We start from the raw sequence: 27,718 nt of genomic DNA, 5'->3' as shown, positions 1-27,718 counted from the left end.
TGTTTCTTAATGTTTTCACATAGGAGCAGATGAAAATGCTGGTAATTTAAATAAAATGTAAATAAAAGCAAAATCCCCATACATCACAAAGCTACTCAAACCTTTCTTCTGTGCTTAGTGTCTGTGCAGCTCCATGCACCATCTGAATAATTTTTTAGTTGCTCCTAACAAAATTTCTTCAGGTGAGACCACTTAACTGTACTTTACTTGCAGAGGATAAAGATATTTGTTACAGAAGTATTCCTCATAGAGCTGGATACCCAAACTTCAGCAAACAGATTTTTCCCTGATGAAGTACACAAAAGAAACCCAATTATTTCAAAAAAATACCTATCAGTGGAGCTATTTACTCAGTAATTTTACAAGACCATAATGCAGATTTCCAGGAGATTTGCACTGTTCAAATCTGCACTGCCACACCACAGAACTAACAACATTCATGGGAAAACATGGAGCCAACAGGAGATGGGGAAGCAGCTGTCAACAGGTTTGCTTAGGGGTGCAGAGGATGGAAGCCACTGAACACACACAAGCATTGCTTTCAATAACTTCCAGTCTTTGCTCTTGGAGGAACAGGGAAGATAGGGAACCTGACACTACCAGAGTAACTATTCCATCTCCCTAAACAGTGCTCATATCTCACTCTTAAGAAACTATAGAATATACGAGCCCAGGCCATGCTTCTGTTAGAAACAAAACACTTCTGCGATTCTGCTACTTAATCTTGCCAGAGATTTGACGCTGCTTCCCAACAGGATCCATCACTTTCTCAAACTCATACATGTTGCACCAAATCTCCAAAAGAAAGCAGACTTTCTTTCAGAGTGAAGAAAAAAAAGCTGGTATCAGAAAAAAAACCCTAAACACCACACACACGTCCCTCAAGTTCACATCTCTTCAGCAGGAACGACAGGTTCCTCCTGATATTCTGACAAATAAAGGGTATGCAAAAGACTCACCAATTTGATGGAAGGAGTAATTACAACCGAACAGCAGCTTTTGCAATTAAAAGGTTAGTTTCTCAATACACTTCAAAGCAAACAGAAGCAACTCCAAACCACATAAATAACATTTATTTCAGAGTGTTTCTGCTAGGTCATTTGAAATGCCGAAGTTTAGCCTCAACCAGTGCTACGTATGCATGCAAAAGCAAAAGGTTATTTCGTAACTATTTTTAAACAGCTAGGTCTGGAAATCAGGAGGTTAAACGCTCAAAAATGCATGCAATACAATGGTCTACATCAGTCTGAAGCTTTCACCTTCTAGTACGTAAAAAGTTGTCAACTTACAGCATTTAAACCCTTACCAGTATGTACTGTAACTACTGCAATCCATACACACAGTATGCTGAACTTTCTCTTGTTTTTCTGTTTTCTTGTGATTGGTCATAGGAATCTGTGCATCTTCATAATGCTTTTTTGCATGGCCATTCACATATCTAAAATAAATTAAAAACAAAAAAAAAGTATTATTCTTTTAAACAGTTACTTAACAAGCATTCATTGAAAACAGAAGAAAAAAGGCAGCCTAATAAGTATCCAATGTTTATACAGGCATTAAAATAGGCAATTGACCTGTGTGAAAACATTGGTTCAATTTTCTGATTTTTTTATCCCTTTACTCACCCGTGTTGTCCAAATTAATCTCTCCATCTCCTTCATAGCAACCACAAACTGGCATCCTTGTACCAAACCCCAGGACCTGGGCCCTTAATGACTGACGCACCTTCACGACCAAGAAAATCATTAGCTCCCTTTTTCCATACCTGTAACGTGGTTCTTCTCCTTATTGCTTTCCCATATACTTTTCTTACAGCTCTACTTTCTTTACCATCCAGCACTCATCATGTTTGTGATTAACAGTGTGCTGACCCCCATATGAAAGCACATGCACTTAAAGCTTTCCCACTCTGCAGCAGGATTTAGCGTTAGCGCATTCTATGTTTTCTAAAGTTCATGAAAATGAAAGGCTCTAGGGCTTGGGGCCACATTAACCAAAAAAAAAAATTTAAAACCTACAGCTCTTTTGCTGACACAATGAGTATTTTCACACTCAAAATTTGAGATCTAGAAAATTAAGTATCTTTAATTAAAACAAAAAGCGTCATTACAAATGCAAGAGCCCTAAGTATCAGCTGAAAAATCATTAATACTTAGAAGTGCATGGCCAGACCTCTGGTGAATTCCCTCCTTCCCCATTTCTTGCTTGCTGAGCTCAGTCACACGAACAGATAGGAAGTCCACACATGCTCCACATGAAGGTCTTTGTATTCTACACTTGTTCCCACATGCAGGTGTAAACAATTCTGCTAACGCAGCTGTGCTAGTTATCAACATTGCTGTGCTGGCACAATCCTGCAGCAATTCTGTCACAACCAGAATACGACAGTTGTGCTTGCAGGAGTTTGGTTTTGTGCCTAACGGTGTAAATGCCAGGTTTATAAAGCTACGCTCCCACAGAAATGCTCTGCTGCTGTAACACAGTCAGTAATGCTCCCAGTGACTAACCTGGAGGATGAACTTCAAGCAAAGATCTGAAAAGCTCTATTTATTTTCCTTTGATTTCAAACATTACCTGAACAGAAGAATATGCTGTGTGCTTTCACGATCAAAAGTGCTCCCGTTGCAAGTTATATTACATTCTTCTAATTCAATTATTTTCTACTCCTGATGGATGGGAGCAGTTCAGAAAGTCAAAGCAAACTGCCTAAGTAATTCACTCAATGTCTACTAACTGCACGCAAGAAAGGTCATAAGTGGACAGTAACCATATTTTTTTTTTAATTAGTAACAAGTAAAATATTCCAAACTATTTATTTCACACCATCACACTAACAAGAAGTAGCTCCCCCTCTCTTAGCTCTCACCAAGTATACATTTACAAAATAAATTAATACATAAATAGAGAAAAAGAAAGGGGCTTGTGAGTAAGAGACATTATTAAAACTGTGGCAGTTACTGTTACCCAGATCAAAGAAACAAAACCTGGAGTTCATTGAATCCACTTTAAAAGACAAAGTCACCAAGGTTAATGATGCTTTTCCAGAATAGAAGCACATCAGCACAGACACTACCCTACAGATGAAAACATGTTCACATCTCAGATACTGTCCAAATGTCAACACTAACTGCGTCCTCATAAATATGTGCATCTCAAACATTTATGTAGCAGCAAATTTTCTACAATTATCCTGACAAAGAATAAACATTGACTCCATCATTCCTCTACAAATTCTTTTGGTGTACTTCAACTACTACAGACAAAAACCAGATGTATTCTGAAGGAATTCCAATGGTAGCTAGTTCTTAAATGTTATGGCAATAACTTTGTTCCAAAACTACACTACAGTACATTTAAGGTATTTTCTGTCTAAGCTAGACAGTTGCTGTTTTTCTTAAAATAAGCTGTGCCAACTTTGGATTTGTGGGTTTCCAAGAATTATTACTGGTTTCATCTTATTACAATAGAAAAAACCTTTCACGCAATGGAACTTTACAACAAACCCCTGAATTAGGAGTTCTCCAGGCACTCTTTGAGCTGAGCAATCACATTCACCGTATACTTTTCTTTCAGAAAAAGAATTATGTTGAGTATAATCGCGGGACTCTCACAAGGCAGCAAAGAAGTGTGTTTAGTATTAAACATACAATGTTAAACGAGATCATGAAAGGTTTATTTCAGGGAATTATAAGGCATTCAGGAAACTGCCTCAGAGTCAAGCAAACAAGGAAAAAGGTAAAGGTCTGATTAAAAGATTTGCATACTAACACTTTGTACCCACCTTCCACAATGGACACTTGAGCATGTCAGACAGACCCACGGACTTTTATTTGACCGGCACACTATAAAAGATTAAAAAAAAAAAAAAAGTGTCAAATTAATTGTCTCTGATATTACAGTTGTGTAACACATCCTGAGCATTAGCAGTAGCTCTGCTGACTCCACCTTAGCAGCACAGCTATACACAACAGCCAGCCATGTTCATTAACCTGTGTTAGGGACTAAGCTAACAGACTGAAGAGCTATCGACACTAAAGCACATCAGCCTTCTTCTGGCTTGGGTTTTAGTCACAAGCTACACATTTATCTGTTATACTCCATGAAAAATTTAAAAATTTATTTGTATTCACATGAGGTTTACTTGATTTTGAAATGTAATACCAGAATATCAGAAGCATTAGTAGCAAAAACACTGGTAAAGTTTAAACACTTCCCTTTTGGCTTTTAATAGGACAGTCCACCGAACGCGCAGGAAAAAAGCCGTAGTACTTCACTCCTGTTTCATAAAACTTGTTATACAAGAAGTCATTTTAAAGAAGATACTGCAAGAAAGCCTGGCAATCTGATAAGAAGCACACAGAGTAAGTTACTGTGCAACGCACGATAACATATACCATTTACAATATGCATTCCTATGTTGCAGTGCTGGTAAAGGCTTTACCCATAAGGATTTTACTCTTTCAGTCTGGCACAAGAAGCTGAAAGGGTAAAATGTAATGCAGTGCTGTGCTTCACAGTGTCAGGTGTCAGAAGTTTTTAGCTGCTTTCTAAGCCTAGAAAAATTAAACAAACATGGATGTTTTAAACTAAAGGGATTAAAGGGGGGAAAACAGTAGATGCTAGAAAATGATGAAACACCACCCCTGGGTAGAGTCACAGAAACGGGATATCGTTCTAACTCCTACCTCAACCCAGTAGCAAAGTCTGTAAATTCAGATTAGAAAGAAAATCTCAGTAAGTAACCCATGTAAGCAGGACACAGTAAAACAGGCAAGCAGAGCAAAATTTCCATTAATCAAGTCAAGAAAAAGTACATGCATCTTTATAAACAATAGCAATTTTGGAAATACAACTAAACCGACATGGAACCCTCAAATTTTGAGAGGAATTCCAATCTGGCTCATGTCATTGAAGGAGGGATGCTACAACACAGAACACTTAGATTTGAATGAAGTAGAATTGTTAACATCTATCCATTAGCACAGAATTTACAGAAAGAGCACTAGACTTTCAAAAACCCAGCCTAATGAGAAAAGAAAATTAAATGCTAAGTGCAATTCCGCAAGGGCAGAAAACAACCATAAAAGATGACTTAAGTTATCCCCAAAACACAAAAGGGTATGGTGACACCTAACTTTTCTACGTACTGAAAATAACTGCTGCTTGGAGCAGTCAGTCAAGACAGTTACGGAGGAAAAACAAGGCACCAAAAACATGAGGGTGTGTCAAGGCCGAGGGAGGGAAGGACAAAGAAGAGGATCAAACCCTAGCGTACATGTAATTTATACTGGTTTTTATTGTGGGAAAGCTTAAGCAGCAGCCTTCCTTGTGTGGTGTCACACCTCAGAAAAAGGAACTTGGGTAACAAGCGTGCACGGAAGCTGCTCCAGGGCAGCATCCCCTGAGCAGGCAACGCAGGACTTCTAGCAACACTCAAAAATAGGTTCACAAGCTACAAACCATGGTACACATCAAACTGTTGGGATCAAAGACTATCAGAGAAAACCATGCTGGCAAAAGCGAAAGAAGTTTCTTTATCAAATTACATGATAATTAAAATGAAAAAAGCAAGGAGGGGGTCACAATTTTTAATCAGGAGATGAGTAACTAGCTTAGCTCTTTAGAAGAGCTTCTATAATTTTCCACCATTAGCTTTCACCTTTCTTACTTAAATCAGACAAAAAATAAACTAGCTAACACTGCTTAAAGAATTGTTTTCTGGATCTGAATTCATTATTACAAATAGTTGTATTTCACTTCATAGGCCCAATCCAAGGAACGTTTGAAACTAAGAATCTAACTAAGTTCACTGGAAAAAATGCACATTCCACAGAATACTATTTGAAGTAATGACTTCAAACTCTTTAGTAAAGCCTCCAGAATTGTTTTCTTCAATTGCTGCAATTACTCCTTTACTTCAGAAATACATTTCCTCACATGTCTCAGGTTTCTGGTTTTGGAAAACCAAAACCAAATTTTTCTATTTCTAAAGCTGATGTGTTCCCACAACAGAGATGGTAATCCTCCAACAGATAGCAGGCAGCAAGGTAGAGCTGTTCTGGCTTACATTTCAAGTTAGGAAAGTGGAAGAGGTGCATCTAATTTGACCAAAATGTTATCAAGAAAACCAACATTCGGCACTGCCAAACAGAAGACCTTAAATAGCCATCATCAGTTAAAAATGGGCTAAACGTACCACCAGTTTAACCTGATACAATTTTATTTTCCTGAGTTACACAAACTGAAAGGTAAAAAATTAACCAGAAGGAAAGAGAAACCAAAACCATTCATGCACTTAAACACAGATTAAGCACTGCACGAACAAACGACTACCATACACTTTCCTTGCCAGGAACGTGAAAGTCATCTTGGCATTAAAATCCCAGCAGAAATCTCTCACTTCGAAAAAAAAGTTTTTACTTTCACTATGTTATCATCTGTGGACAGAACTGGATCTCAACCAGTAGGTCAAAGCTTTATGATGTAAACTATCATTCTTACTTTCCACCCTATACCAGGCAATTACAATGTCACACTCGGGTATTTTAAATACCTGCACTGCTTGCCTGTCGAGTGTCAAAATTCTGCTGAAGTAGTGCTCATTCTGCGAAGTTCACACCAGGTTTATATGTTCTGTACAAAGGCAGCAAACAAGTCCACCAACTCTGCACAACGCCAAAAACATAGCTTCCACTAAAATTTTTCATCTTTGATATCAGGGAATAGGAAAAGATGGCTCATTTGTTTGCTTAAACTTTTAGGCAGAACTTTGTCCCAATTGCATCACATTAGAAATGTGTAGTTTATCTTCTGCACAAACATCTCCTCCCACAAAGAACTCAAATAACATGGAAGTGACTCCCACTTAAGATTAAACACAGAAGTCAGTACAATATTTGTGACCTACAGTTGCTCTGTTCTGAGGGATTACACAAGCAATTTTTTTTTAAAGGTTGCTGAAGACTGCATTCTGTATTTCTCTGAGGCTGGCTTGGTAGATACCTGCATTAAAGCTTGGCTCTCTAGGTATTCCTCAATTCAGATCTTGAAGCAGTTACCATCTGTCCCTTACTATTAATAAGTTAAATTAGGCTGGGAGCTTCAGGCATTAGTCAGGAGTCTTAATAAGACAGGCACCATGGAACTCGGCAAAAGCATAGTCACTGTCCTGAACTGCTCATAATCTAAATTAAAGGTAGACAGTTTGGCTTCATCTGTAAAGAAAATGCATGTGACTCCTTTCAGATGTGGTACTGACATGAAGGCACAAGGCTTAGAAGCAGACTAGAAACAAGAGACCAAGATCCATAGCAAATCCCTTCTCAATTCAAAGCACTTTACACAGCGCTGGAACTTGGCCCTTAAAACAGACTTGGGAGTTAAGAACTTCCAGGTCAGACAGTTACACCGAACCATGAGGAAACACTCTCAAATCCATCTGTACAGGTGCATATGTCTTCCCTCAACAATCAGTATTCCAATTGGGATTGGGGTTTTTACTTTTTTAAATTTTTTTAAGTGCTATATAAAAAAGGAGGAGGGGTGCACTACATTAGCACCCTTTAATTTGGAATAAAGTTATACTCTACAAACATCTTAACCATATTAGAAAAAATGTATCTGTGATTGTTACACCTTATTCAGCGGTATACAGGCTAAGGAACACTGGTTGTTTTCTCAGGTTGAACTGGAGCGGCTACTTTGACAGTTACCGACTGCCTCACTTTGCTGTATTTTTAGCTTACCTTCAAGTGGTTAGGCAAAGACGATATTTAACATGCCAAAAGAAAAAAGAAAGCAAATCTGCAATGCCACAATGTTGTCTGAAGCAGCAAGTCATCTGCCATTTTACATCAGTATCAGCTTATTCAGAAGCTTAGAATCAGTTTTTCATGATGTAATAGGAAGGGGAAATACTGTCTTATACAGAATGATTTCTCCAAGTGAAATCCGATTACTCGTTTGTTATATAGCCTACAGAGCCCTCTGTAAACGGAGTATCAACCCCCCCCCCCCCAAGTGAGAAAACAACCCAACACCGCTACATACAGGCGCATAGATAACTATGGGAATGTTTGGAGTCATCCCTCCAGCCTCCACTTTCTGTAAATCATCCTGATAACTTCCACCGAGCTGTGCCAAGCAGAATGACTAAGACATGGGCTAATCAGTTCAGCAGCCTCATCACAGGGCCCACGCCCCATCTAACCCTCAGGATCACTCAAATACGTACTTCTGAACCTTGACTTTTTCTTAGGGAAAACTGACTCCCAACGCCGTCTTGTGAAGCACGAACACTCCTGGCAAACGCAGTATTCCTTACAGAACAAAGCTGCAGATTTCCACTGTAGGAAAGTCACAACTAAGTAGAAGCATACAAACAACCTGTGAAACTAATAGTTTTGTTTAAATAGCACGCTGCATAATTTAGAAACTGGCAGAAGAAAAAAGAACTAGGAAGAGGAGGAGACAAACAGGAAGCAGTATCTGTAAGGCAGCCAAGTTAAGAAACCTGCAAGACACAGCATCCACCAGAGCCCTGGCAGCAGCGCAGCTGTGTGATCGATGCAAACCGGCGACTTCGCCAGGCACCCGAGCACAAGTGACCCGAGGCCATAGCTACTACAGAACCCTGTCTACATCCAAGTTTTAAAATACTCTACCACATCACTAAAGAAAAGGCCACAGAAATATCAGCACAATAAGAGCAATACTTTGGTCCTTCTGCTAAGCGCACACTGAATGGAAACAAGATTAAGAGTCTTTAAACTGTTTCCAAGAGTCTCCACAGCCTTTACAAAACAGCCTGGACTTTGTTCTCAAAAGGAGCTGTACCAACACTATCTTCCTTGTATAATTATACGGTTACACTACAATAACGTAATGACCTACACAGAAATATCTTTGGACTAAGAGACCTTTTCTCAGTTCAGTTTATGTTGACACAGCAGGTCAGCTACACTGAACAAGCTAAACTGAAAAAGGCCACCATTACTCACCTCAGCATCTGCAGAAGGAACAGTATTTACATCGCTGTGTCTGCACTGGTCACTCACATCACGCTGAGCAAACTGCCCCACTCATGTAAGCACTTATGACAAACACACATATGTGCTACATGTCTAGCATGCTGTATGTGTACCATGTATACATATGCTATACGTATGCATGGGTGTGTACCCACATGCCCATTCTCTCTCAAAAAAAAAAAAGGGCGGGGGGGCGCAAGAATAATGTGAAAGTAGTCTATAGAAACAGACCTATTTTTCCTTCCCCATACCTTTAACTTCATTTTACCTAACCATCCTCAGTTACCCTACATTTTGGTCCTAAAAGGACCTGACAAATGTAGCAAAAGAAGAGCTGGGCAGTCTCCAGCAACAACATGGGAAGAGAAAAGCAGCAACAATCTGTGTATCAGAATGTGAAACCCCTGCTTTGTGAAACACCATCCTTCTGTCTGTGACACATCAGACCTAAGGCATCAGGGGAAAAGCTACCTCCTCCAAAGATCTGGAAGGCAAGAGAAACCTGCCAGCAAAAATCCTGGAAAACGTTCACAAGTGGTGGGAATACAAAACACTGCACAAACATTTAACCCAAATTATGCAAGACCCTTTAGTATAAGATCTCAAATGCAAACTTTTTCAGTCACAGGATTCAGAGCATTTCTCAGAGCCCACTTCCAATCTATAGACTGAAAAATGAGAAATTAAATAATTTACCAAAATAATACAAGATTATCAGCATAGTTCAGAACTGAGCCTACTGGCCCCAACACCTTAGTCCTTTATGTCATTTTAATTGCAGGCAAGGGTAAGACATCCCAAAACTCAGCACTCTACACAAAACTTTTCAGGTGACTTGCCTAAAACAGCTCTGAATTAAAATACCTAAAAGTTCCCATATGCTATATGCAACGTGAGAGGTATAGGCACCAGAGAATGCCATCGATGAAAGCCGGTATTCTAAGTAGGGAGCTTCTGCCGTTATTAGACTGTGATAAATACCAAGGAGACAAACATTTTGGATGTGGTCCCTCATATGGGCTTACATGCTGGGGCTGCAAAAAGACTCTGCCCACCACTGGAATTTACAGCTCTGGAACTCCCTCTGGATGCAGACACAACACTCTTTTCAAAGACTGAATAAATCAGCTGAGGAGTTCTCTCCATAAGATCCCCATTCATTCAAGCCGTGAATACCTCAGGAGCACCCTTAGAAGACCTTCCTTCCAGGCAGCTCTTCCGTGCTGAGGGAGGACTGACAACTCCTTCTCTTAAAGATGGCACTTCCCATGAATAAGTAGTTATTGAGGGGAACCGTGAGCCAAAGCAAGGAAGTGTGACTTTCATGGAGCCCAGCCTTCACAGCTTTTACCCAGGCTACAGTCTCCACAGCAATGAATACCCATGCATTCTACAGTCAAAATCTACCAGATGAAACATTCAATCATTAGAATCGACACTGGAACCAAGGATTTTCCACTTACAATGAGCTGTGCAAATCACAACATGACAGAGCCATGTGCAGTCTTTCCTTCTGGCCCATAAACTCGGTCATAAACCAGCATATACAATAAAGCAGCTTCTCAGGGCAAAAATCAGAAGTCTTACTCATCACAGAACATCAGTCAAGACTGCAGGACATCTGGATATGTGCAGAATCGGACACCCTGGCACTCAAAACCCCACTTTATTAGCAGAATAAAAGCGGCCTAAAAAAAATCTAGGTACCCTCCAAGGTAAGTCAGTGTTTTTACAGGCAGCACGTAAACATAACAGGCAGCGTAAGTTACACAGCACCAAGTACACACGTATCAACACAACTGATCATGTTCACAGTTTTTGACTTTGCATTCTTTTGTGTATTTAAAACCCCAGCTGCTGTAAGTATACATGCAAGCTTTATTATTACCTGACCCTACAGTCCATTTACATTCAGGAGGAATCAATAATACAGAAACCAGTATTCTCAACTAAACACATTGGTAAAATCATAAGACAGGGCAAGCACTAACATACACAGAAGCCCACCAAGTTCAAGCAGAATGCTAACATTTTGTAATCTAAGAGCAGGTTCCAGAACTTAAATATTGAGTTAAATGCCTATAGTTGTTGGTTTGGTGGGTTTGGGTTTTTTTGCAGGGGTGGGGGGGTTGGGGGTTGGGAGTTCGGGGTTTTTGGCAGGGGGTAGGAGGGGTGGGGAGGTGGGGTTAGCATTGGGTTTCATTTTTTTTTTGTTTGATTTGAGATTTGGGGGCGGGGGGGGGGGGGGAGTGGTGTGTTTAAACTGTATACACATCTGGTAAAAGTATCTGGTCTACATTTTTAGAACTTAGGGCTAGTCAATTCCAGATGTGTAACTGTAATGAAAGCCAGGTGACTGAAAAAGGAAGTAAATGTTACAAGAGTATTTTTTAAAACTTCAAATAGGCTAAAGCCCATTTCTAGACAGAGAATGCAGGGAAAAGGAACATTATAGGCTTTGAAAACTAGAGCCACGTTCTACACCTTACCTACAAAGTCAGCTGTTTTACTGTTTAGGTTTTAAAGTCTGTTTTCAAACTTTTCACATAAAGCTCTTCTTTCGATCCTACACTCAGTCCCATGTCTGGGACTGAGTTCATAAATGGCCTGAACTTGTTCTAAACTGTTTGATACTAGAAAAATAAACATTCTATTTAACAATATTTTACATCTTTAGACTTCTTTATTGCCTGTTTAGAAAAACAGCATTCTGGTCATAATGAAACCAGGCAGAAGGGGAAATGGTGTTTAATTACACTATTCAAAGTGTTTTAAAATCAGCTAACACCCACATTCTTGAGGAAAAGGAAAGAAAAGATGAGATTGAAATTACATTTACATCAAAGGAAGAGAATTTACATGGAAGTAAGTTTCCTGGTAAGCATTACTAACAAAAATGTTAACTATTGTTATGAGGGTATGAAACACTGAAAGAAAGAGATGCACAACAAACAGAAGTCTCAACAGTATCAAGCCTTAGCCTAACCCAATTCATTCAAATGCAGGAGAATTCAGTCTGAAGAACACTGAAACTACCAAACAAGCTACCCTCACCTTACAGCTATGGAAAAAAAACCCAGTTATTTCTTCTGCTATTTTCTTTCAGCCAAAACCAGACTGATTAAGTTTAGTGAAACAAGTCATTCATTTTGTGATAGTGAGTGAACTCATGAAATCGACTTTGTGCTCATGCATACAGGTACACATGGCTTCTTCCTCTCTGTCACTAAATAAAAGTGCTGCTCTGTCTCATGAAAGACACTTCAGCTGGTTACAGCGAAGCACTCTATTACAACGGAAAACCATTCAGACATACTAAACAACAACTGAATAGGAATATAAAACACGTGTATGTGAACAATTTTTCATAGAATAAATAGGTCACTGAAGTGCCCGACACATTCCTAACACTGAAGGATGTTTGTCAGCGAACAGCATGATTAGCTTCATCTGCATGTAATTCACCTCCTCAGCCACAATGGCTTACAGTTCAGTATTTCAATTATGCAATCCCAATTCCACACTGAAAAACTTGGACGTTAAAAAATGCGTGCTTTTTTACTTGCCTACATTCTTAATCGAGTAGTGGAAAGGCAGACAAGTAGGTAAGGAAAACTTCTTTCAAGCAGCGTAAACAGGCAGGCCAGTTCCTGAGGAAGCGGTTAAAGGAACGGGGAGGTGTGCACAACCAGTCAGGTCACCTACAGCAGCTGTACACAAAGACACACCAGAACATGCTGTGCTGCTTATTCTGTTATGGTAAAGAAATAAGGTCACTGAGCACTACCAATCACGCACACCGGCGCTAGCTCGCAGACTACAGCAGTGCTGTACTTTTTGGTAATTCAGTCTTTCTATGTGTCAAGTCAAACTTCAGGTCAAGAAACGTCAGCAGCTGATCTTCCTGCGTACACCACAGAAATCACATCCTACCTGAAAGCAACAGTGAGAAAACATGCATGATGAAGACAGAGGAAAAGAAGACAAAATACATCAGTTCAAGGCTTATTCTACTGAACAATCATGGCCAAAAGCATTTGAAAAAAAAATAAATTGCTGCCTCTGTTTCTCCTTCGCATTCTAAAAACAATTTCTAGTTGTTTGGCTACTTTGATAACTAACTAGTAACTACGTTTAAATACATATGTACACACACACACATGTATAATGATATACTTTAAAATTCAATGCTTTTAGCCCTCACAGGAAAACAGATATTGTTCCTCATTATAGTAGTAGCATGCCAAGAAAAAAAAAAGAAAAAAGTTATCCAATCTTGACATTAAAGCGAGACAAACACTCATTTTCTGACAGCAGCCAGAAAGAAACACAGCAAAGCCAACAGCGTAATGTAATTTTTAAACCCTTAAGGAAAGGGCTCTTCTTGAGTCAGTCAGCAATCAAGCGCAGGTCAAAACATTCAAGCTGGAAATGGGAGTTTCCAGAAAAGAGGGGCAAGACAGCAAGGAGTCTTCATTCTTTCTTTATATAACCTTTTAATTAATCTGCTTATTTGTAGTCCCCACCATTTCATTTCTACTTCCCCAATACTAGTGAAATATACATTATTAACCATCCATGTGAACAAAAAAAAGAGATAAATATTGAGTGGGGAAAAAAAACATTACCAAATGAAAAAAATAATGAACTGAAGGTTAATTTTTTTTTTTTTTTTGAGAGGGTCATGGCTATCCTCAGAAAATGCACTTGTATTTTGACATGGACAAGCAGATGCTCACATACATAGAATCCTAAACGGTGTACCTACAAATTACCTTGAAAAATCAGTGTCTGCCTGTTTGGTGTTGCTAAGGACCTCCAGCCCCCATCCCCAAGCCTGATAGCACCAGGTCACTTTAAAATCAAAAAGCTGTCTGCTTGCAGTATCGGGGGGCAGGCTAACTTCAAGAATCGCCTTAGTTTGCCAGGCTGCCTGTGAGTATTGTGACTTGATTCAAATGGGTAATAAATTCTGTCAAAAAAAATCATAACTACAAGATCCAAAATAACACAAGGTATTCAAAAGGGACTAAAAAATCCCCAACCACTGGAGGATTGCTTCAACATACCAGCTAAGATCGCTGAACGATAAGGGCATTCGCCATGTCATGTGCAGTTCAAAACACCCTCTTACAATCAAGGAAATGAATCACTAAGGACACAAAATCTTACACTGCTCGCATAACAAGGACACCATAAAGCAATGAATACTTTATCAGTTATAATTCTAATTCACTCTACACAATAAAGACCATTTCCTCTAAGAATCTCAAAATAAAAATCAGGAATACCTTAACTAGTTTTCAGATCTAAACTTCTGGTTAAGTTGCACTTTCTAACCCGCATGGATTATTTTAATTAATGGCCTTTTAGCCACTTTTTACCTAGTTGATGAATGTTTGTTAAAACAGAAATCAAAGCATGAACAGGTTACTAAATGAAACAGATGGGACTGATCAAAAAAGAAATGGCTCAAAGCTTAATTTCATCCCAAACACTGGGTCTGGAATTTTCACTCTACGAACCTCAGGCAGATGCGACAAAAAACTAACTAGCCTAATAACTCTGTGGGCCTTAGCACCTCACAAAGATCAGAAAAACAAAGAATAATGCATTGATCTTGTTTAACACCTGCACATTTTGAAGTGCTTGGGAAAGGCAGGTGAAAATTACTATCCTGCTTACACTTAAACCAGCTGTAATGAGATCGGCACTAATCTGTAGATAAATCAAGAGCCTGCCACACACTCTCCTACCCACTTTGTATCTCCCACTTCCATGATGTCTCAGACTATCCTGTCTTCCTTACCACATGGAACGCTTTGAAGAGTCATTTCAAACCACTGATTTTTAGTTAGATCATTAAATACTTTGGAACAGACAGTACTAAAATTTGTTCTTCCAAGTTCGGCTTCAAAATCATCACAGTGATTAGATCTAGTTTCTAAACAAAGGCAATGTATTGAACGTCCAACTACTGCTCTCCTCTGAAGCAGCCTCTCTCCTCAGCGTACGTTCAACCTTTATGACAGATTGTGGTTTTGTTGAGTAGAGAGTACAAGCAAGTTTTTGAAAAGAAAATCTAGAAAATATTAATTTAAGTTTATTTGCTTAAAAGACAATCAAGCATTTGAGAACAGACTCCCCTTTTTTGTAATTAAAAGGAAAATTAGGTCTAGTTTATGAGACCAAAATTGAGACCCTTACCCCATCTCAACAAATACGCATCTCCTAACGGAATGGGTTCCAAAGCACTACGCTCTATCACACAGGCAAAGAGAACTACAGCCCCCATGGCTAGCTCATACATCAGTGACCAATGCAAACAGGATTTACAGTTTTAAGGAAAGCAAGACTGAGTCTAAAAAAACCCCAAACCTAACAAGCTTTATTTAAAAAGACAGCTGGGAATTAATTTAAGGATCTACAACCACCTATAAAGCCTGCAGTTACTAACAAGCATTCCTGCATTGCAGTGACCCAGAGAAACAGATGAAAGACTACTCACCCAACTCTGAAATCAAATTTAACTGACCAAATAAAAAAAGAGGTATTTTTTTTTTAAATGTACTTATTTTGTCATTTTATGTTTCAGAATGAATCTGGTAATTTCCAAGCCAAATTCATTTTCCAGATGTAGGGTGACAAATAAGCCCCACACATACAGACCATTAGTTCCACACACGGTCGATGAGCTTTACCCTGAGTCTACCTCAGTACTAAAAAAGAAAAAGTAAATGGAGAGACAAATACTGATGGAGAAGAAACACTAAGGAGGAGCAGAGATGAAAAGGAAAACCAAGAGGGTTAAAGCCTGTGTACCTGAGCTTTTACAGTATATTTGTTTTGGCACTGACTGCAACAGTCCAGTGCCAAAAACACAGTGTGGCAGAAGGTTGTTACCTACCCCAGCGAACAGTGTAAATTATTTAACCGAGGAAACAAAAACAAAAACTGATGGGGGGGGGGGGACAAAAAAAAAATTATCAAAGGCAGTCTGACTCAGTAGAGTCATGTTCTTGAAAGTTCTCCTCCTCAGCCCAAAACATCTGCTCTTGTATATAAATAAAGCATTCAGTGATATTCTGGGTTATTCTGAACTAAACTAAAACTAAATTTACTACTAAGTAATTTAGAAAATTACTTCAAACACAGAAAAAATGTCATTAATTCAGCATGTGGCTTTCCATCACAATCATTGCTCACTAGGCCTCACACAGCTTCCTCGTGCTAGTTCTCCTCTGTACTTCGTATGGTCCCAGCATCATTTGCAAATGCCACGACGTATGTTTGTGACCAGCAGTGAAGTTACAGATCTTACTCAACAGAAGTTAGAATGCAAGGAACAGTTGCCAGGCAAATATATTGAGCTTTTGCAGGAAATACCAGTCTGCAGCAAGAACTGCTGCTCTTCAAAATCTAACAAAATTATGCTGTTTAAGGGAGGGGAGAAAAAAAAAAAAAAGTATTTAACTAACAGTGATCTGAAAAACAAGAGTTTTAAGCTTACTTAAGAAGTACAGTTCCACTTTAAAAAACACTAAGTTCACCAAATCTCTGTTTCAGCAGAGACAATCTGTCTGCAGTTGTTCTTCTGAAGAAAGAACTTCAAACTCTACACCAAACATCAAGCAGTCCAGTGAGAACAACTAATGAATCCTCAGCCATGCAGAAAAAAAGTTGGAAAAACTCTTCAGACTTGCACAGGTGTGCTTAGAAGATTTTAATCTCACTTACATGAGGCATGGCTCCCTGTGGTTTGATGAGTCTATGAAATGTTGTGGAGAAATACCACATCTGAGCTGTTCCAAAGTACTTTTCATAATTACATGATTTTCACAACAGTGCTGAAGGTGTGGCTCATCATACAAATCCAACTGATTCAGTCTGTGACACTTTGCAGTCTTGCCAACACCTCCAGCTACTCTGCTTCCAACTTCAGCAGAAGTTTCAGAAATTGAAGTGCATGGAAAGAGTGCACTCTAATTGGAGTTAACAGACATCTGCATGCAGTATTTCACATGACAGCAGTGATTAAAGGCCATTTTCAGTTTCTGTACAATTTCTGCTTTATATATTCATCTCCTCTCCTCTTAAATGCCCAATTACAACAACCTGCCTCTGGATCTGAAAAAAAGGCACTCTGAGTGCTGTTTTGATAGTCTCAAAGCTGTTCAGAGGAAATGCATGCTGCTTTCTGCCTCGCTTACTGTACAAAGCACGCTTGACCGGATTAAATACTCAGGGTAAGGCATGCCATTTTCTAAATGCTGGTGCTTAAACTCACCGACTTCCAAACTGCACAGCACTAAGAGAAGTTCTAAAGACACTTACAAACAAGCATACACCATTCCTCTTTAATTTGAAGCAAAAACGATCATACTTGGATCAACACATTTGTTGTCAATGCTTCCTCTTACTGCTTTTTTAAGAGGCTTCCTGCATCCCCAGGCCTCCATAACAACGCTGGCAGGTAGCTTCAAGGGGAACTGATTTAGGCCACAAGAACCCCTCAGGCTGGCGCACGTGCTCCTCTCATCAATTCCTCAACCTCCAGTAAAGCTAGCTTCCAAACATCAGCATCAAATGCAACACTCCTCCGTTATACAATGACACAACATTCAGTATCAAATAAGAGCATTCAAAAGTGTTTCCACATTACCTTGTGAAGCCATTGTTGCAATCATGAGAGTTTTTGTGGAGGGGCAAGGAAAAGGTACTTAACCAGTACGCATCACTCTGTGACAATTCCAGCTCCTCAAATCGCAGAAATGCAAGATAATGATAAAAATAGCCACTGGCTGTCTCAAATAATAACTCGCTCTCCAACCTATCCTGCAATGTTTTGCTATCACTGGCACGTCAGGTGGCTGCCAGAAAGCTTCCTGTACCATTATCTCCACTCACTCTCCTTTTCTGGAAAGGTCAGCAGCAACTCATAACAGGGCTTACGACAAGTTCTGAGTCATTTTAAGACAACGTGCTTGATGAGAGATGCCTGATAATTACAGGCTGCAGAAAATTACTTTCCAAATATTTTTCTCTAACTGAGGCAACGCCAACAACAAAAAGAACTAAGCCCACGGAACCTTAGAAAACACCATCAAAAGCAATAGGAAATGCATTAAATTTTGACAAGATACTCATTTATACATGGCATTTTCTCTATTTATTTTTATATTACCAATTTGCAGCAAAACCAGAGAATAAGAGAAGTGAGAATAAGAAACGGTATTTACTGTGAATTGACAGAAACCAGTATTATGTATCGTTTAAAAAATTAATCTCAGTAAAATGAGTACAAGCAAGAAAGAAACAGTACTCTGTATGCCATTAAGGAGTTAATGTAAAAATGATCACGTATGACTAGCTGGAACTGCAAAGGGAGGCACTACATTTTACTATACTAGTAGAAACGTAAAATTAATTTGTAACACGAACAATTTTCATTTGCTTTAAATTAACGAGAGCCTGCTGCCTGTTCAATGGGAATGTTTTAAACTCAACGTAGCCATCTTCCCGTCTAGCCACTTGTTAGGAATTCCATAGCTATCTATGCAAGTACTGTGTGACTTATCTTTAATTTTCTGTAAAAGCACGGCAAACACACTCCCCTGGACACGGTGCCATCAGCCCACACTGTTCAGTTCGTCAACTGCCCAGCACCTTCTTCCTGCCTCACAGCACCATGATTCAGTCGATCGCCCAGAAACTGGCTCTCCCTGCCAGTGCTGGTTTGGGAGAAACACCTCTGAACAGCAAAATAACTTGTTCTAATCACTTCAATTTCTTTGTTGAGAAGCAGCACGATTATCCGGGTCCTGTAGCTGTAAATTGGCTTGTTTTTTTAAGTCTGGAAAGTTCTATTTTTAGCTTTGGCACTTTTATCTTTCTGAAGTTCTCTGAAGGGTGGTTCCCCGCTGCCATATGCTTCGGGTTGACAACTCTGCTTACCTCGCCACTCTGAAGGTAACACAGAGTTACTTCTTGCCACTATGGGATTTTTCCCCAGTAAAGAAACACTGGGGACAACAAATTTCCCTATACTTCTCCTTTCCTTCTAATCATTTCTCCACCTCGTTCCCCTGTAAAAACCAGAGGCATTACAGAGTAAAGGAACTGGTTTTGCCCCAGGGAGCAGCAGCCCTGCCACACCTCGGCTGCGGGAGCCGCAGCCCGGGGAGCACGGCCAGCCGCAGCCTTCCTTCCCTGCGCTGCGCCGGCGCCGAGACAAAGGACAACCGTCTTCCGTGCGACAAACCGAACACCTGAAAATGTACCTGGCGTTCCGGTGCTGCCCGGTCGGCCGCTCCCAGCGGAGGCTTCTCTCCGGTGCCGGGGGGCACAGGCCGCGCTGCTCCTTTAAGGGGGACCCACCTCCCTTCGCCGCGCACACCCAAACCCGCCGCGCTCCCAGCAAACAGAACCGCGCAGCGCAGGTGACAGCAGCCGCCGGGGGTGCCTGTGCGGGAGCCTGCGGGGCTCCACCAGCGCGCCGAGCGTAGCACACGCTGGGCAGGCCCCTCCACAGGGAGCCCCCGCGCCCACGGACGGCGGGATGCACGCCCAGGGCGGCGGTGCGCGGCACTCGGTCGGCGAGCGTAGCGGAGACCCCCGGCCGCCCGCACCGAGCTCCTCCCGGCCTTCCCGAGGGGCCAAGCGGCGCCTCCGGCCGCGGCGGTCCAGTTAAACCCGCGCTCGGCTGCAGCCCTCCCAGACACGCACGTTAGCACAAAGAAAGCAGCGCCCGGCTGAGGCCGAGCCCCGGCGGCAGCCCCCGCCCCACCGCCAGGGCCGGGCCCGCCAGACAAAAGGCGCGAGGGGCCGCGCTCCCGCGTCGCTCCGCGCCCGGCGGGGACGAGCTGGGGCCCAGACAAAGCTGCGCGGGCCGGGCCAGGCGCTGCCCCCCAGCCCCGCCGAGACGGGCGGCGGGCGGCGGCCGGCCCGGGGCGGCAGCCGGGGAGGAGGGCGCAGCGCGGCGCCCCCCGCGGTGAGGGGTCCCGCGGGGCGGCCCCGGGGGGGGGGCCGGGACAGCCTCCCTCCGCCGGGCCCCCGGGCCCTGCCGCAGCCGCCCGCCCGCCGAGGGGCTGCCCGCGGGGAACAAAGGCGCGGGCGGCGGCGAGAGGCGCCCGGGCGGCGGGGCGGCCGGGCCACCGCGGGCCGGCGCAGCCTAGGCCGCGGCGGGCGCACTCACCGCTACAGCACCAGGAGGAGGGCGAGCCCTGCGGGAACTTGGCCGAGTCGGGCGCGATGCAGACGCTGGAGCCGAGGTGCGGGCACTCCATGGCGGGCGCGGCGGCCGGGGCGCGGCTGCCGGGTCCTGGCGGCGCTACAGCGGCGGCACCCCGTGCACGACAGCCATCTTGGGGCCGGCCCGCGATCCGCACGCCGGGCTTTGCGGGCAGCCGCCCTCCCGTCCGCGCAGCCGGCCTCACCCCGCCCCCCGCCGGGCTTTCCGCGCAGCCGGGCTCGGCGCGCAGCCGCGGGGCGGAGCGGCCTGCTGAAGGTCGGTGCGGCCGCAGCTCCGTTCCCCCTGCCGCGCGGCCCGCAGCTCCGTGCCGCCGTTGCCGCAGCGATCCGCCCGCGGCCCCGTGCCGGGCGGGCCTGCAGCCGGGGCTCCGCTGCCGGCAGCCCGGGCCGTGCGGGGGAGCCCCCGAAAGCCGGCGGCGGGGCAGGGGCAGGGGCCGGGGCCCCGTTCGGCCGGGCAGGCGCCGCGGTTCGGCTTCTCCCGGGAGCCATCGCGGGTCGCGGCGGTCTCGTCGCCGGCGGCGGGCAGGGCCCTCCCCACGGCGCGGCTCTCGGGCCGCTGAGCCCAGGGTGAGCTGCTTGCCGAGTGTCCCGCGCCACCACCGCAACCTTCAAGTGGCAATAAAAGCACAGATAACATGACAGCTTTTCCAGACACCACAAACTAAGAAGTTTATGGCTCAGCCGTTTACACGCGTATGCCGGATCAATACACGTGTTATACTGAGAATACTCATGCAGCAAGTAAAGTCCACCACCTGTGAAAAAGCGGGGATTTCTTAATATAGATATTAATATATATTATAAAATACATATATTAAATAATATTTAAAATACATATTAAAAGATATAAATATATAGTTAATAATTATATATATATAAAATATACTTTATCCTCCTGCATATTTGGAGCTTTCAACCTCCTCGTTTACCACAGCTAATGCAAGAAACACAGTTTTGCCACTGATTTTGCCTGTTGTGTGACCTGCATGTGGACACAAAAGCATGGCACAGCACAGTTTCATAGCAGATTATTTTAGAAACTGACAGCTCTATGAATTTTCAGATGAGATACTTCAAATATTTATACCAAAGATGGTTTGGTGGTCACAGATCTCCTTGGTAGAACACTGAGCTTTACTCCTTGTGTTCTTTTTCATAGTGTTTACAGCAGGGAGGGTGTGGGGGGTGGAGAAATTCAGAGCATGAAAGATCCCATTTTCTACAGCATCAGAAACTCCTTCGACTATACTCAGTGGAGTTAGCTTGTATTTCCAGCTGTGTAGTTGGAAGCAGAATAGTTCACAGATGCCAAACTGAATTAAATGGCTGCAGATGTTACCTTGACACAAAACTATGGAGCTTCCTCAAGTATTCCCTGTCCTTCAAAACTGTCACTTTTGATCAATCACATAAGTAACATTCCCAACATACATTTTACAGGTTCTACAGAAAGCATGTATTTCTATAGTTTTCTAACAAATACTGTTTAAATAGAGCAAAAATTAATTGGGAGGACAGAATTTCTAAAACTTTCATACAACACAACTTAGATATACATCTAAGAATTGCTTGTACAAGCTTAAGGAGCAAAAAGGTGGTTGTGTTAGCATGTTTATGTATTAGCCAAGGGGTTCTTTTGTCTCTTACCCTCCCTCCGCCCTCCACCCTCTGCCACAAAGTACAAGGAAGACATGCATTAAATTGCAGCAGCAGTTTCACTGCAGTTGCTGTCTTCTCTAACCAATACATACATCTAATGCTCTTGTCGTGCCCCACCCATCCTTACACACAAACAGTAAAAAAGAAACCTCAGTGTGATCTGCCTTTCTCATTTTCCCCCCTGTACCAGCATCACTTGGCCTTCTCTCAGTAGGATTTTGCAACCAGGGTTTAACCACAACAGTTCTTACCTCACTGCGTGGATTATGTTAGCAATATATTTAGCCTTTCAGAAGTAAAGAACTGGCTAACAGGGATTGCATATGGTAAAAAACCCCTGTGTAAATACTTTTAAGTTACCTACTTTCACTTTAGCACGCTCATTCATGACTGTACAGTTGATACAGTATACCTGGAGAGGAGAACCAATTCCTTTCCTAAGTAAACAAAACCGGGATCTGCCTCAAAAGAGCAGCATTGCCTTGCGCAGTCGCTGCAGCTGAACCCCTGCCAGCATGAACTATTGCATCTCTGCTGGCGGCAATGTACTGAAATCAGTAGAGCCACAATAGCTTATATTAGAACAGTTGTTATAAGCATGGTCATGATGGAAGAGTATCTTCTGGCAAGATACTACTAGATCCAAGTATGAGGTTACAAGAGTCAATAAGAGAGAGCCATCTTGTTTCCTCTCCGACTGGGGCAGCCGATAGGGATCAGTGTAGAAATTGCTGTAGAAACTGGAGAGCGTGGAATGAAGAAGGGATGACACTGGTGGAGTGGAATGAATGCTAACCTGAAGAACTAGAATCTAATTCAATCTTTGCCAGACAATTCTTGCATGCCACCTGGCAAGTTATTTAAACCAATTTTTTTACAAAGTAGACCTGTTTTCTTAAGTTAGAAAAAAAAAAAGCTGAGGAAGAGAGGCCAGCTCTGTTCAGAGCATACATGTTGGAGTCTTCCTGTCTCTATGGCTGAACATCCATCCTCAATTTCCAGATTAAATGCTTAAAGAGAGAAAGAATATAGTCTCCAATGGCATGTTGCTTCTTTTCTGAGTGGTAAACTCAGAACATGTGGAATAGGACTGGCAGATGTCCTAAACGCTCAACTGAGAAGAATATTTAGCAAGTCTTTTGCTCTGAACACATAAAGCAGTAAACACTCCGAAAACACTACATGTCAATCTAGACCTAGTAGAAACTTGATGGATGGGGCGTTCACCTCTTACTTCCCACAGGTGTAAAAGTGAAATATTCAGATACGATGGCCATAGCAATGGAGACTACACAGAAACCCACCACAAGGAAATTAATTCTTTACTCAGTGTAGATGCACTCTGCATGTCTCTAAGGGAGACAACTTGCATGGAAAATATCAACAGAAAGCATCAGAAAATAGGTAAATTCTAACACAGGGCCTCAGCTTAATAAAACCTTTACTAGAGGCCGGCCTAGCAGCTCTGTGAGTTATATGCCATCTCTCCGGCAAACAGAAGCTTAGCTGCATGCCTCTGCGTATGAAAGTACACCACAGCACATTAAATACCACAAGCACATATCCGGCAGCGTGTTGTCTCATTAACAAACCTATTTCCATTTCCTGCATGTGCTCTGAAAAGAAAGGTCACATACTTGCTCAGTGTTTGGTTGTAGCACCACAAGCAACTCGCTTTACACGGTTCAAGATTCTCCTCTAAAAGGCAAGATGGCCAAGATGAAGGACAAAAATTTCAGACTGGGACAACGTCCAGAGCAAGCACCCGTGGCGGTGCTGGGGGAAGTGTGGGCAGGCGTGCCTCCCCTCGGGGACACTTCTGCACACGTGCCTTGCGGGGGCGGTGTGACACCGAGTATTGCCAAAGGTACCGGGGAGCCCCAAAGGACAGAAGTGCTCTTTACTCCCCCCCCCCGCTTGCACCCGCACGGTGAGAAATTAGCTAAACTTCTACTCTCATAGTATGAGTATCCACTAATCTATTAATCATAGGATTAATAGTTCTCTCCAGTGCTAAGGAGGGATCCCTCATTTCTTAAGGAGTTGCTTCTTGTGGGGAATAACGTTGACTATAGCAGTACAATTGTATTGGGCTGATAGAGATTCCATCAGAACAGAAGATTGCTTTTTCAGGAAAAAAAAAAATAAATAATCGATATCAAGTATGAATCCGAGGTCTACAGAACAGCTGTGTTCCCTAAAACATACAGAAAAGAGAAACTGGCCAAACAAACTGTATGCTATCAATAGGATCCACGGGGGCTGGAATGTGTACAAATAGGCGCACACACGTGTATAGATGTGTGTGTGTGTCCCCCTTTTATGTTTCCCTCTGTGTGTGTGTATACATAGGTTTCTCTGGAAGGATGTTCCTTCAAACAACCAAAACTACAGGTCAGACTCCCCGGATGGCATACACCGGAGTTGTTCTATTGAGTTCAGACTAGCTGAGGAGCTGCCTCTGTGTGTTTCTTTCAAGGGAAATCGTCAGGTTGTTTCACTCTCCTTTAAGTCCATGAGTCAGGGTGGGCCAAAGGCACAATTTGTTAATGTGCTACTGTCAGAAAAAAACATGTCCTTTTCCACAGTTTATGTTTGCCCAAAGAGATTGAACATTTTCTGGGCCTTGACAACAATTTGGTATTCCATGAAGTCTGTTGTAACAATCTGATTTTCCCGTTGCTGCGCATACCTGCAAAATCCAGTTCCTAGAAGTAGACATTTTGGCAAGAGTACTTTGGGGTGATGCAGTCCTCTAGACTGGATGCTCCTCTGCAGGAACCAAACAGTACCTTAGCATTGAAAGCTCTCCAAAATAATTTTGTCGTTTGCAACACAGTGTAAAGAATGCTAAATGGGAACACAAGAAGTGGGAAATCTGCTGCAGCCTGATCTCCCAGATGAGTGGGGTTGAAATCCTGAGGACATGGCTCTGTTTCATTGGATTCTGAGAGCTGTAGTGGGGGAAAAGAGAGCAGCAGTAGAAGGAAGAGAATAGTGCAACAGACAAGCAAAGGCCTGTAGTCTTTTTACCGTAATTCCCATTTTCAGTAGAGAGATAGTCATATGATCATCTAGTGCTTTGATTTCTGAGAGCCTATGCTAATTTTACATCACTTTTCCAAGGATTCCAGAAACATCTTATTGAACAAAGGCAACACTTGAACTCTGACCCAAACTCTGCCTTGTCTGCATATCACGGCTTGGTCACAATGCAAAGTATAAAGAAAGATGAATGTAACTATTCTGTGTGGCGGGGTTTTTGAGCAAACCAAGGGAGATGTGAAAAATGATACAAATAAATTGAACTGTTTTAAAATTCTCCACATTGTTTTCTTAAGGTGTTGTTTGTACAAACAAAGGCTTCTTTTCAATTAATGCTTTAAACAAATGCCTGAAAGTTCTCATATGTCTGGCAGCTTTCAACACGAGCTTCATCAATTGTTTTACTGACCTCCAGAGCCTGTTCAATAATGCAAGTGCATCAGGGTGACATCCAGCAGAGTTAATTCATGTCACTGGCATTTGGCTTTTACTGTAATCAGCTATGCAAGTTTTATATTATATTATTTTCAAGGCAGTCTTGAAAATACAATAATGATTCTGTACTTGTGTTTAAGCTACTTTTAAGATCAGCAAGGCTTTATTTCATCCCATCTTAATCAAAATAGAACATTTTATAGCCAACATCACTAATTTCTCTTCATCGAAACTGAACAAGGCTCACACACTCATTTTTGGCAAAAAAGGGAACTACAGGTATATTTAAAAAAAAAATAAATCAGGCAGCTCAGTTTACATATTGTGTCACAGCACAGAGAGCTCACAGCATCCTGCTGAAAGAAAACCTAGTACTACCGATTTGCCTGGAAAATGTGGTAGCTGGGACCAGCCTATCTGCCTATCCATTTGATCAAGGATGGGGAAACTGTTCAAAAGCACTTGAGTAATTACAGAACCTACAACTCACTAGTACTCTCTCTTATGTCACATGGGGCAGAACCATAGACTTTTCTGAGACAGAAACATTGCATGTTTAAATGACATGCAGGTTTTCCATTTCACCGCTAGATTAGCTTGTTAACAAATCTAAGGAAAATGGACAATAAACTAGTCATGAAAAGAAGAATTACTCTGACGATAATAATCTGGGAGGACTGGGAAGAGAATGAGATGGTACAGAATTATAATATTTCAGATAAAATTCAGGAATCAGAATATGAAATCTGTTTGCCTGTGAAAAGAACAGATAAAAGAAAATGCTGTAAAAGAGTGTTTAAAATAATTTCTAAAGTCCCATTCCAAACACTTAAAAATTATATAGTTAGGAAGTCCTAGGATGGACTGGGTGAACTAATATAACGTTTGTCACCTCTAACATCTGTTAATATATGTATATATCTATTGTATCTGTAGAATATTACTACAGTAAAAGTATCATCTGTGTCTGTGAACTGTAACTACACAAACGATATCACTTTTCCCTCTGTATTAAACAAGACTGTTGATAGCCAAAATACTTTACAAGCTATTTTTGCTTCCTTGTTTGCTCTAAGCTACAAAGGCATCCCATCTGTCTCTCTGTTGCACGTACTTGCTTCTAGTTTTGTATAAAGAATTTTGTACTGCACCATGCACATAGTAGCCCTTGGTTCTACCTTACTGACCACCAAGAACTGTAAGTATTAACACCAAAGGTGCCAATGTCGCAGAGCATTTTGATTTTGAAGTGTTTTGACTCCAAAGCAAAGTATCCCTGGGAAAAACTTGCCATAGTACACGGACAGTGTATACACTTCACTGATAACCGACTTGAAGGAGACTCGTGTTAGCTCCCAAGTGGCAGCATTTGATCCTATTTGGGGATCAGCTCATTACCAGGGAAATAGGAATTTTCTTGCCATGTCACTATTATTTGTTATTATGTTAGTCTTCAGGCTCCGTTATTCACTATGTTGAGTAGCAATCTGAACTGTGAAAAAGGAGACCATTGGTTCAGATTTCCTTTCCTCACTCCCTTCACTTAACATCTGCTAATTCAAGGACTGAACAACGCCTTTGAAATTTTTCCGCTCTAGCTGGAGCTTGCAACCAAGATTGTAAAATACAGTGAGAGAGAGATATTCCGTTTGTTCTGAAATAAGAAGCCACCGGGACACCTTATGAGCAGTACTAGATCTTTCAAAGCAGTCTTGCTAATCTCCAAACACCAAACTGATTTACTAATTATAGCAAAAGGTAAAGGCGCCAACAGCTATTCAGTGCTGTAACCAGAGAGCTTCTATGAGCTGCTGACATAGATAGCCCTGAATTTTGAAGAACAGACACATAGCTGAGTTTTCTGGGATTTTGATTTGCTTTACACGAAAGGTCAACATGCAAATACATTTTTAATCATTTAAATGCATGGCATTTTGTAGAAGGGGAGGATGAGGAAGTTAGTACCTAGCATGATATGATTCACACTCAAGAAAACTATCTGAAGACCTTTCACAGAATTTTAAAGCTGCAACGCCTATTATTTCTTTCACTCAGAGCCTTGTGCAATTAGATACAATATAACTAAGGCAACTATTTAAAAATATCTGCAGGTCCATATTACTACTTCTCTACCTGCCAGACTCTAGAATTTACCCAGGCTTATTTCTGTAATGCCTGTGTGTCCAGGAATTTATGGTACACCATGAAAAATTACTTATTGGCACTCTCTCAGGAAGCACGCACTTACTCATCCACACTCAGATAATGCAGCCATCCCCAATTCACTGTGACACTGTACC

At 42.0% G+C, this 27,718-nt stretch overlaps 1 protein-coding gene across 5 annotated transcripts in view; it reads right to left on the bottom strand.

Moving 5' to 3' along the window:
* The window catches only part of USP3 (ubiquitin specific peptidase 3), a 48,597-nt gene extending 25,001 nt beyond the window's left edge, over positions 1-23,596 (bottom strand). The window contains exons 1-3 of one of the 5 annotated variants that reach the window (XM_027798112.2): positions 23,576-23,596; positions 3,782-3,842; positions 1,307-1,438 (exon numbers count right to left, since the gene is read on the bottom strand). In XM_027798112.2, coding sequence (XP_027653913.1) covers positions 1,307-1,438; positions 3,782-3,842; position 23,576 — 194 coding nt within the window. In that variant the 5' untranslated portion in view covers positions 23,577-23,596. Of the gene's footprint in view, positions 1-1,306; positions 1,439-3,781; positions 3,843-6,553; positions 6,844-8,233; positions 8,383-17,691; positions 17,851-20,223; positions 20,488-23,575 lie in introns of those variants that run through there. The other 4 variants (XM_055717286.1, XM_014287362.3, XM_055717289.1 and 1 more) reach the window with 4 other exon arrangements.
* Positions 23,597-27,718: the final 4,122 nt, after the last annotated feature.

This window comes from Falco cherrug, chromosome 7 (assembly GCF_023634085.1).
Source record: "Falco cherrug isolate bFalChe1 chromosome 7, bFalChe1.pri, whole genome shotgun sequence".
Taxonomy (NCBI): Eukaryota; Metazoa; Chordata; class Aves; order Falconiformes; family Falconidae; genus Falco; species Falco cherrug.
The sequence above is the reverse complement of the archived record's forward strand: the minus strand, read 5'-3'. Positions and strand labels throughout refer to the sequence as shown.